The sequence below is a fragment of the Cynara cardunculus genome (genome assembly GCF_001531365.2).
Source record: "Cynara cardunculus var. scolymus isolate 2C chromosome LG 1, CcrdV1, whole genome shotgun sequence".
In the NCBI taxonomy this organism is placed as follows: Eukaryota; Viridiplantae; Streptophyta; class Magnoliopsida; order Asterales; family Asteraceae; genus Cynara; species Cynara cardunculus.
This window is the reverse complement of record NC_037528.1, coordinates 24,286,163-24,298,661: the sequence shown is the minus strand read 5'-3', so window position 1 is coordinate 24,298,661 and position 12,499 is coordinate 24,286,163. Positions and strand designations below refer to the sequence as shown.

The window sequence follows — 12,499 nt, the reverse complement described above, 5'->3', positions numbered from 1 at the left end:
AATAAATTATTTTCTTCTTAAACCTAAATTAAATTATAATAAAAAAGTTAAATTAAAGAAACTACACAACAAAACAAGAAATTTTAAATAGGTAATTTGATATTAATATGGATATGTTTTTTAGAATTTTTAAGATATCTTTAAATTTATATTTTATTCAAAAATAAAAACATTATCGTTTTTCTCAAAACCACATAAAAATAAAATCGTATTATAACATCAACAGGGATAGAATAAAACGAAACATTAAAATCGAGATGTATCTCGTTGCATCACACGAGTACCCTTCTAATATATATATATATATATATATATATATATATAAATTACAAATATAACATAAGGCATACTACTTTTGTTTTCAATCACTAGTAAACCTATATATAAAACAACTTTGACCAAGTCATTGGAGGCTTGGAGCCATTGAATTAGAATTTGGGCCACGGTTGTCTATAGAGTTGGCCCGGAACTAACCCACATAAACTGACCCGAACCCGTCATTATTTTGGAGTAGCACTTATTCCGATAGTAGGCTTCCGTCGTGAAATTGAACGTCTGTGTGATTTAGATGGGGACTCGAGAGGTGTATGAAGAGAAGCTGCGAAGGGGGAATCTGTATCACGAACCCACCATCAAACCTGGTCTCGGCACTCCTCGCTGCCCTCGTTGTCTCTCTCTCCTAGACTCACACTCGGTGCGATTATGATCTTAGTCTTCAATTCATTACTTTGATGGTTTGCTTGAATTTTAGCTGATTGATTGTTTATATACATGTTTCCGTTGATCAGGATAAAGGAGAATGGACTATTACACCAGTGTTACATGACGCCACCGCTGTGGTAATACTACTAACAACTTTTCTCTAAATCTATATGTAATGTAAGTCATGATTGTTGTTGAATCGTGTTACTATATGTATGGTCACTATATGGTTTATGATGCACACCTGCAAGTTTAGATGTGTGTGCGTGAGTAAATTGAAGATTGAGTTAGTTTAAGTTGGTAGAGTAGAGTGGTTTATTGGTTGTCAAGCACAAAATTAAGTTCCGGGCAATTTTGGTTGTTGATGTGGACCTAAATTTGGCTTTGATAACACATACCAGATTTGTAGATGTTAAACTTAGCTTTGATTTCATATACCGAATTTAGCTTTGGTGTTGCATATCAAGTTTATATGAAACATCTAAGATGTGATGTTTTTATTTCATCCCTCTTGCCTTATTCAATCTATAGGATTTGTAGACTGCCTGGAAGTTGTTTTTTGGAAGTCGAGTTGCAGTTTGCATTACCCTAACAAACTTCTACTGATAGGAATGATGGATCTTACCAGGACTTTGAACAAATCTACATGTTACATGGAAGAATTCAATTGTAAATGACAAATGACTCAGATTACATGAACCTATGGAAGTAGGGAATTTGTCCCATCCCACATCATTCCTGAGTATGAAATGTTAGACTCCTTAGAAATCATTGATAGTGGACTATTAATGCTTCCGGCCATGGTTTATTGGTTTGGAGTTGATATGAAAGTTACCGTGCCAGTCTCCTATTCTAGGCTTCGGTGTTAAACATCGTATTAAAGTGGTGTCTTCTTGAGAGGCAGTGGGTTGAAGTACTAGTACATTTTCTGGGATGATTTTTGGGATTCTAGTTGGGTTTCTCTGTAGGTCTGTTGAGGACATTGTGAATCTAAGTGAGGGAGCTGGTGACTTTTTGTGTCCCACATGGGTTCTGAGTGTCAAATATGAGGATCCTTAACCATGGTTGTAGTTGAGTTGGAGGTTATTGCCTTATTGGGCTAGTATGCTACTCTGGAATCGGGTTTTACGCCTATGACACAATGTCAATGGAAACATAGATCAGACCATCAATGTCATGACCACTGAAACGTTGGTCAAGTATAGCATGGTTTAACATAAAGATGTGATCATGGTACCGTTACACACAATAGGATTATCAAGAAATCATAATTTACAATTGCCATACTCTTAATTCCGATGGCAGTTTCAATGTTATATTGCCACTATATTTTAGTAGTTCTTAGGTTAGTTATATTTATAGGAATCAGTGGCACTTCTTACCCTTGTTAATCTTCATATCAGGTGCTTCAGGGTTGTGGTGTTGATAGTAACTGCTAATTGTTGACCATGAGTATGGGATACCAGATTCGGATATGGAAGGAGAAATTTTGTTGTTTTTAAAAAAACGGAGATATGCAAATTGGCAAAGCTATAAAGTTAGTACAAGTCTAAAATTCTAGAACTTGCAACATATGCATGCTAGGGAGAAAGAAGGAAGCAAGACAAGCCAAAGAATTCTTCTTACTCAATAGTTTAGACTAATACAGACATATGAATCAACAATAAAAGCAATAGCATGATAAGACTTACTCATAAGCGTATATCTCTCTTATATAAATGTATGAACCACCCTTTTAGACTTGTATATACTCTCATATATAAAGGCAACCTATGTATCCCCAATTTTGTAAGAAATGATGGATTTTGAGATCTATGTATCACACCCGTTCATACATTTTGTCTTTGTGGACAGAGGAGAAAGGAGGCCCAACAGGGTGAAATTTGTACTATGTGCTTGCAACATAGGCTAATATTGTACATGCAGAGTTGGATTTAACTCAATTTGTTCTTTTTTCCAACTGATTTGTGTTGGGGGAGTCCCCAAAAGATGTAAAGAAATGCTGGGGGGTCTGAGTAAGTTTGTTTAAAAAGCAASAGAAATTCACTGGATGGGCTATATTTCTAGCCTTGTATTGCTCAACAGTCATGAACCCAAATGTAGCCATATATTCATTTACTCTTAATTAAATTGCAGTAGTTACTTTTAGCTAAACCTCTATAATAAAACGAGCTACATGTCTAGTTACTATATGTTTGAGTTAAAACAAAAGCTTCTCATTAGTCATCAACTCATTATAATCTCTTAAAGCAATCGAATCTCCATTCTACAAATGTGCTACCCATGGTTTCTAACGCATCTGCTTGCCATGACTTGTATAGAAGAGTTTACCTCCCCAGTGTCAGTGACAGTCATTGTCACATCAGATTGCCAGATAGTACTCTCTTCATGTAGATGAGAATTCCAGTTTATAGTTGTCTTTTTGTAGTTTAATCTCTTATCCTCATGCCTCCAGTCTGTTTCCATCCATATCAATCAGATCCCAAAAGGTCTTGTTTCTGTCCAAGAGATAGCTTGTATGTATAGCATTGTAGCATCATATGCACTTTGTGCAAATAACTAATTTCATTCTTCTGATTTTATTAGGCTGGCTGCGGTTTAGGTGGAATGCTTAGTGCCTTTTATGGTCTGAACACAGGTATATTTTTACATTGAACCATTTGGTTTTGGGGGGGGGGGGTAGTTAAGTTTATATAGACCATAACACAAATTCATTGCAGGAATGCCATATCTTCAGAAACATGTCAAAGGACCAAAGTGGCTTCCATTCGTTATAGGGGTACTTCTACTACTGCTATCTACCATTATTGTTTTACTTCATTTTTTTTATGGAAGTGCCTTATCACTAATGACTCAAATTTACCTTATCACTCTCGTGAATCTTTTATTTTGGCAGATTCCCCCATTGCTAATGTTTTCTGCTGCCAGCGCTGCGTTGGGAGGTATGCAATCAGCATTTGAGTAATATGTCTGTGATTTAACTACGATGATATTTCTTTCCTTTTTGTGTTTTTTCTAGTGTATCTGCACGCCTATGTCTTGTGGGTTTGACTTAAATTGTTCGCCAAGAGATAATGTGTTATATTCCATGTTCATGTACAAAAAGTGTTAATGCTGTGGTGGATGGGTAGAAACACATTGGAGATGGACAGTATTAGAATTAGGAATGATATCCGTGCCAGATGTAATAAACTCTTTGAAGATGCAAAGTCAAATATACGTAGCTAGAAGACTGTTGCAATGCCCATTTTTCTAGTTCTCCAATACTTCGAAATTCAAGTTTGATTTTTTCTTGAATGGATGGAGAGCGATGAGGATAGTACAAGTAGGATGAAACAGAACTATGTTAGTGTTAGATAAGGTTATTTCTGTCATTATATATTTTAGTTAAATAAAGAATATGTAATTTAGGAAAGTTAGCTATCGCCAGCATCCTATTGTATGTCCTCTTCTGCCTTGAAGGAGAGATACAATAACGAGAAACTGATAGCTATTAACAAAAGATAGCTAGGAAGAATCCAGAGAACAACTCTGATTCAGGAGTATTATATTAAAGATTATAGAATGAGGTAGTGCGTTCTTACATCACCACTGTGTGGTATATATCCCAGACAGTGAGATACTTGCCCTAATAGAAAGTAAAGGAAACAAATACCAATCTAACAGGTGGCAAATGGTGGTCCCTGATAGAAGAAAAGAACTGATTATTTTGAAAATGTAAAACGACATAGTATTAATACTCTCCCCATCAAAATATCCTTGACCTCAAGGATGGTAGTGAGCCCAAATGTCAAAGTCTAGAAATCGCTTCTACAGCTCAACAAAGTCTTCACAGGTGTTGTCCTCTGATTCTGAGTTACTCTAGTGGACCAACACTTCTGAAGCTACTCTGTTTTCTTCCTTACCATTCTCTTATCAACAACCTTCAAAGGCAGAGGGGCCAATTCTCCTTTTTCAGTAACAGGGGGTAGAGTGCTTAAAACAGAGTGGGTTCCTATTTTCTTCTTTAACAACAAAACATGGAACACCATTGTGAATTTTGGAGTCCACTGGCAATGCCAATTTATAAGGTACTTCACCCACCTTCTGTACCACTTCACATGGTCCATATTACTTGGCAGCCAGCTTGTGAAACGCTCTTTTATTTACTGAATATTGTCTATAAGGTTGCCACTTCAGACCCAGTCCCCCACCGCAAACACTTTTTCAGTTCGATGCTTGTCAGCCTGAACCCTTCACTCGTTGTTGTGGTTTGGTCAGATTATCTTTAAGTAATCAAATGTGCTTCTCCCTTCCTCTGAGCTCTGTGTCTATCGTTGATTGCTTGAATCTTAGGGTGATAGTGAATGTAGTTTGGAGGTTTTTGCCCAAACAGAGCCTCAGAGCCTTGTATGGAGACATTCTCAGACTTGAGTGACATGAGGTGTTATACCAGTACTGAGCTAATGAGAGCCATTTAATCCATGAAGTAGAAGCTTGTCCCTTGCACATACCATATTACTCCTTTACATATAAATTACTCCTTTAAATATTACTTCCCCTATCTTGATAGGAGTTAATCTCAATCCCAGTCTTTTTGGTAACCCCAAATCGATAAAGGTGCTACCGCTATCAATTAACATCATAACAAGTTGTTTCTTCACTAACCCGCAGATTTTATAGTTCGAAGACCAAAGGATCTCAGTAAAGTGTGAATCAAAAGTGAAACATCTCCAAACCTTCCGAATAATCACCAATGACACCCCCCTTCTATAATCTCCGCACCTTCCAACCCTTCTTCCTGGATTTCCGCAGCATGTGTAACTTGCTATTTCTACATTTATATTACAAAAGAAACACTGGTTTTTTCCTCTTTTTTTCATATTCTTTCTTGGTTAGTTGTTTGAAAGGGGTGGGTTTATTTTGAGAATTATGGGAAGTATTAGGAGGTGGTATGACAATTGATTTTTGTGGAAATCGGTTTACGGGTGGTTTCGGTAGGTTGATCTGGAGTAATTCGATAAATTCGAAGGCATCAACGGTAAAAATTTAGGGGCCGCAAGGGATGAAAGGGCAGGGGAATGAGACTGCTTCGTTGATGCAGTCTGGTCTGAATTGGATCTCGTTGACTTGTTGCTTCATTGGTTGGAAAAGGGGTTTTTGGTGGTTCTAAATGCCACATAGCATAATACGCCCCTTCTTGAATTTTAGCTAATTTCATAACCTGATTTAAGGATTTTGGGTCCATGAGTTGCATATTGTGCATTATGTCATTAGAGAGACCCCCAACATATAAATCCAACACTACCTCAGAAGAAATATCCACTTGATTTTTAAGAGCATTAAATTGGAGTTGTAATCACTTATAGTGGTGGTAAGCTTGAGGTTTCTGAGTTCGATAAGATGCTTAGAAACGATCCCTCTAATGAATTGCTCCCTGAGTTCCTCCAACTATTCCAACTGACAGCCTTTCCCTCCATATTCTTCATAAATCCTTGGTGCCATTGCAATGCTCTTCCCTTCAAATGAATTGCTGCCAGACAGATCTTCATATTCTCAGGTGTGTTATCCAGCTCGAAAAATTGATTGCACTTATAGTGCCATTCCTTGAAAGCATGTCGAATAGGGGAAATTCTAGCTTTGTCATTCGATTCACGAGCTGATACTCTTGCTTCACAGGTGGTGGTGTGAAATCGTCACCTGTTTCCACTCTCCTGGGTTCCGATTTTATCAGCTCCTGATTCCTGGTTTAGCTTCTGCTTCTGAGTTGATATTAGGAGTTTAACTGCTTCCGACTAATAGGAGATACCTGCATATGCTTCAGAATCTCATCATGCTCTCGATCTTTTGGCTTAATTCTTCATACTTCTCTATTAATTGGGAGTTTGTTACTCTTACTATATACTACACAGGTAAAGTGACGGTGTGCTTTGATACCATCAATAACTATTAACAAAAATAGCTAAGAAGACTCCAGAGAACAACTCTGAATCAGGAGTATCATATTCAATTGTAAAATTAGGTAATGCTTTTTGACATCATCATTGTGTGGTATATACCCAGACACTGAGATACTTGCCCTAACAGAAAGTAAAAGAAACCAATACCAATCTAACAGGTGGCAAATGGTGGTCCTTGATAAAAGAAAAGAGCAGATTATTTTGAAAATGTAAAACTACATAGTATTGGAAACCTTACGTCAATCAGTTATGATGCATATTAGGATATGTGTGATTATTAGGTTCATGTTAATATCGATCTTTTTCCTTCATTTATGTCACCTTTAAGATAATTCAATAGTTTTAATGGACAAATGGTTGCATAAGCATCTATCTCTATAGTTATGATAATAAACGTCAATACTCATATTATTATATATATTTGTACTTCCCTAAAATAATTGCTTAGATGACCGGATAAAAGTATCTAGAGTTTTCTCATTCACTTTATGAAGCAATAAAATTAGGTGAGATTCATTGGGTTATTTTGGTGCGAAGCTCAAGATATCCCAATGTTTCTTTGATGTGATGCCATATAAACTTTCTTTTATTATCTTCCCAATATCCATGGGTTGGTTTCTTTGTATGCATCAACAAGCCTGTTTATAGCATTTATATTATATTCCCCTTGAATTTAGCCTGCCTTGGTCATTAGGTCGATGTTTTGCTTGATCAGTTTTCTTTTTCGTCTGTGAAGCTTCAAAGAGGTTCTTCCTCTTGTTTCTTTGTCTGGCAGCATGATGTATTTTGCTTATCTTATTTCTTCCGGGGTCATAATTTTTCTTTATGTTTGTGCATCATGCACATAATGAGAACCTCAATTTGTCTGACATGCTTCTTTTACTAGTACCAGTGAAATGATTTGCAGATCTTTCACAATTCTTTTTGAACTATTTTTACATGTCTAGTAATTTTCTTTCTGTAAATAAAAATGGTGTAAAAAGCATGTAACTGCTAATACGGACTTATTGTTCTCTTACATTATATAGCTCCCTCCACTCTTTGGTTGTAGCAATTAGATAAGAATTGGTTTATGTATAGCTCAATGTTTGGACTTTGGACAGTAGTAAATCCTTCATGTTGAGACATGCATGGTTTTTTATTAAGGGTTTGTTTTATGGATGTGGATTATCTGTACAAGTTACTGAAAATGCTTTTCGGACGTCATCCTCTTGTTGTTGGTGTCTTGATCTCTTCACCGATGGTGTAAAGAGTTCAAGCGTATAACAAATAAACTTGATTAAAAAAGAGAATTTATGCAAATATGGAATGAAAGGGTGTAATATTATTATAAGTTGGTTCTCAATATATATATTATATATATATAGGGTTGAGTTCCGGTAGGAAATCAAGATTTCATAGGAAGCGTAGGAAGTATTTTGTTAGTGGAGGTTCAAATAAGTTAACTTATGTTTAACATTTTCATGTTAACTTATGTTAACATTTCCATGCTAATATCTATTAACATTTTTTTATAACGTTTCTACCATTCCCACCAAATTTTGATTTCCTACGCGATCCTAATGATATATAGGGGGTCATTCAAGGGAGAACTCAGTAGTTTGTGATAATTTATAGTTAATATTAATAACATTTATTTTGTAATTATCCATTAATTCTCAAAAAATTTAAGTTTATGGATAATATTTAGGGGTAAATTCGTCTTTTTGTAAATCTCTCTCCTTTCTCCTCTCTCCCCACTCTCCGGGGATCCTTACTCCAGCCAAATTAATTCCGGCCTACACCACTATGATACCCACTGTGATAGCCAAGAACTTCTAAACAAGTAAACAGTACGACACAAACCAAGTACGATACCCACTATAATACCCGAGATCTTCTAAACAGTAAGACATAAACCCACTGTGATACCCAAGAACTTCTAAACAGTAAGACACAAACCCACTGTGATACCTAAGAACTTCTAAACAGCATGACACAAACCCACTGTGATACCCTTTTATATGGATTGGGACCATATTTGATATGGGTTTTTAGACCACACATACCCAGTGTGATACCCGTTGTGGTACCAGGGTTGAGACCAGATTTGATCTGGGTTTTCCGGTCAACACACACATCAATTGGAAACCTGCAAATCGAAAATATCCTATCTTGGTAGAAGAACAAGATTGGAAACCTTTATGGCCAATAATCCTTTTATGGCAAAAGAACATGATTGGAAACTTGCAAAATAAAAATAAAAAAAATCCCATGGGAAGTTGACAACCATCCTATGCAGTTAATGCTATTCATTGCGGAAATTGCGGACGGGACCTTGATTTAAAATAGCGGTAGAAAATTATGTTCATAAAATAAATACGAATATACATAAAACTTAAAATATTGTATGTCTACTACATATCAAGTCAAACAATTTAAACCACACAAGCAACATAGTAATAGGAGTTGTGTTGTCGAGATGAGAAGAAAACCCGTGGAACCTAGGAATCAAGAAGAAAACTCGAGCTGTTGAAGCTTTTTGGACTTGGAGCCGATGAGGAAAGCTTTGGAGTTGGAATCGATACCAAAGTTTGACCTAATTGTTTCTATTGTTGATTTAAGTCGATTTCCTTTTTGTTTGCAGTCTTAAGTTTGACACTAAATAGCCCACATAAATGACATAACAAAAGCCCGAATAGAATTTTAATTTAAAAAAAGGAGCCCAGAAGAGGCCAAAAGAAAAATCGGTAATAACGATCGCTATTTGGTATCAAAATTGCGGTCAATAGCGGCCGCTATTTGCGGTACCGCTAAAATACACCGCTATTTTAACCAGGATAATTAGCGGCGCTATAGCGTGCTATTAACTGCATAGCAACCATCTCCATCTTCTTCTCATTTGTTCTCTATACTTCTGTCTCTGGCCATCTCCATCTTTTGTCTCCACCACCACCGCAAAGAGGTCTTCTTGACCTTGCTCAAAACAAATAAAAACCCACATTTCCATCTTCGTTGACTGTTTTTGATTTCTATCACTCAAACACACATACTCATCTTCTCTATCCTTTTCGATGCCTCTTTGCCTCACTCATAGTCATAGAGCTATGTTTTGCTCCAACCATCGATCTCGGTTTTGTTGTTTTGCTTCAACCATCGATATGGGTTTTGATTTAGATGGGGAAGTTTGATTTTGGTTTGTTTGCCATTGTCGTGGTCGGAGGATCTTGGCTGCTGGTGAGATTGAGGAAGAGATTTGTTTTAGGGTTGATGAGGGCTGAGATAAAATAGAGAGATTTTAGGAGGCCTGAGATGTGGAAAGAGATAGAGATGAGATTTATGATTTGTCAAATTATTAAATTACTAAAATATCCCTCTATTATTAATTAAAGAAATAAACTAAATTAACTAAAATGATCGGGTCACACTGAATCTCACGGTTATCACAAACTACCGAGTTCTCATTTGATTAGGCCCCTATATATATAAATCATGAGGCAAAGGATCGTGTGAGAAGGAAAGTTGAGGTGGGAAGCGTAAGGAATCTGGACACTTGATCACCTTTAATCTCAAATCCACCCATGAATCGTGCTTGATACGGGGATTGATCCGGTGCATCTCATCCTAATGTGCATCCAAGGATGGAGATCCCTTCTTACGCTTCTCACCTTAACTCCCCTTCTCTCACCGGAACCTAACCCTGAATCATGAATGACTGTATTACTAATGTGTTATGGCAATTGGCATGGTCCCACCAGTACTTGATTTTGATGTTTTCGAGCTAGACAACAGTAAGATGTATGATGAAGTTAGCTGATATTTTTGGAACTACAGGATATGGGCTCCCAAACTTCACTCAACTCAGTGTGACATCGTATTATGCTGCATCAAGTGCCTCACATCATGGTATTTCGTTGGTGACTAGATACATTGAAGACACCTATATGAATCGTTCGGATCAACAAAGGCTTCGGTGATTAGTTGCTGGTGCACAACTCAGATTCCAGCTTGTTCTGCTATCTGATGGAAACCTGATCCTTTTTGTCCCGTCTAGTGTATAGATATCTAGTCAGTTTTGTTTATTATGTTCGTCCTTTTGCTTATAGTCTTTCTGATGCTTGAAAGTACCATGAAGATATGTATGATGCACTGTTTTAACCAAGAATTCAGAGGCTTACAATTATGAAATAATCGAATGATGGAATTGATATCAATTTTATTCAATACTTTACATGTTTGGCCCTAACCTCTGTGCTTATGCTATATGCATTTGCTGTTCCACCCTACCCAAGCACAAACCCCTCTGCCACTGGAAGTTTCATGCACATCTTTCCCTTGTTTTATACATACATACATACATGCATGCATACTTACATTCATGTATCTGTTGTTAATATTCTATGTGAAAAGGTTTGTGATAATTGGCCTACAACGATTATGTACTAGTGATCAAGGTTCGTGTACTTGCTGATTTTAGATACTAAGGCCCTGTTTAGAAGAGACTTAATGGGCTTAATAATCGTTATGACTTATTCCTTAAGCTATACCCTGATGTTTATCTGTGACTTGTTGATTTAGTTGAGAGCTTATTCGCTCAGCAGAATGAGGGAAGCTTTATCAGGCCAGCCATTAACTTTGCATCCCTACCCTTCTCATAACAAACGCTCCCTGCTCTCACATATAACTACGTCACCCAGTCTTCCGTCCTCGATGGTTCTTCCCCTCCTTGATGGTTGCATTTGTTGGATGAATGCTGATTCCTGGTCACTTGCTTTTTTTTTTTTGTCAATAATAATTATGTACCAGCTTTCCTACATCTTACTATCAGCAAATTTTCATGAATTGGTTGATTTTATTGACAGCATGATGCTGATTTAGCAAATTTTTTCTCTCTCTCTCTCTCTCTCTCTCTCTTTCTCTCTCTCTCTCTATATATATATATATATTCCTATTTGTATTGCTATTGCTTACTCATATCACACTTTCCATGTTTAGAGTAGATGTCACGTCTGCGTACAACTTATCCCCCAGGACCCCTTCTCCGGGTAGGATATACCGGGTCATTGGTTTGGCTTCTAGGTCACTTTTCCTTATCGTGGTAAACTAACTATTTTCCCTGTTCCTCAAGACTTAAAGACGATCCTTTGAACCGACCTGTCTGCGAACTTGTGTTTGCTTGAACTTCCATCAATCAATTTTTCCCTTTTGTGTTGCCGTAGTTTAGAGTTCCCTTGTTTTAGCTCTCTAATCGGTTTCATGCTTGGATGGGGATATATGCTTTAAGGTTTTCCCTTTTTGTATTGCCATAATTTGATACATGGAGTTTAATAATTTATCAATATTGTCATATCTCCTTATTTTTCTTCTACTTATTTTGGTGGTACAAAAAAAATAGCATTTTTGTTTCACTTGGGGGCTGTTCGTTTGTGGCTTAATTGGCTGTATAAGCCTTATAGCTTATTCGCTCAGCTATAAAAGGCTGTTTGGTTGGGGCTTATTCGCTCAGCTCAAAAATACCACTCCTATGGCCTCATCTATCAATATTTTCTCAATTACCCTTGATTTACCCTTCACTTTGCCGCTCCCTCAGTCTCCCACTCCCGCCACTTCACGGCAACTTGCCTTCGACCGACGTATTCAACCATCAACTATAGCCTTCGGCCGGCAATTGGCCGCTGGCGTATTCCTCAACCTCCGACCGACGTATTCCTCAACGTCCGTCCCGATGTATTCCCCTACAATCTCGATTTCTTATTTTCTACTATTGCAAAATCGACAGCTCGATTTCTTCCAAAATCTTCGAGTTTAGCTGAGGGGTGTTCGACCGACGTTTTTCCACCTGCTTCTCCATCGTTTTCTCTCGTTCTCCCCCTACTCCC

At 37.2% G+C, this 12,499-nt stretch overlaps 1 protein-coding gene across 1 annotated transcript; it reads left to right on the top strand.

Annotated features, from left to right (window-relative positions):
* The first annotated feature begins 440 nt into the window (after positions 1–440).
* On the top strand, positions 441–10,866 carry LOC112516090. Its single transcript, XM_025123100.1, has 6 exons — positions 441–694; positions 789–839; positions 3,289–3,340; positions 3,423–3,481; positions 3,599–3,644; positions 10,455–10,866. Exons 1-6 carry the CDS (start codon positions 569–571, stop codon positions 10,595–10,597), a joined length of 477 nt encoding a protein of 158 aa, XP_024978868.1. The 5' UTR covers positions 441–568; the 3' UTR covers positions 10,598–10,866.
* Positions 10,867–12,499: the final 1,633 nt, after the last annotated feature.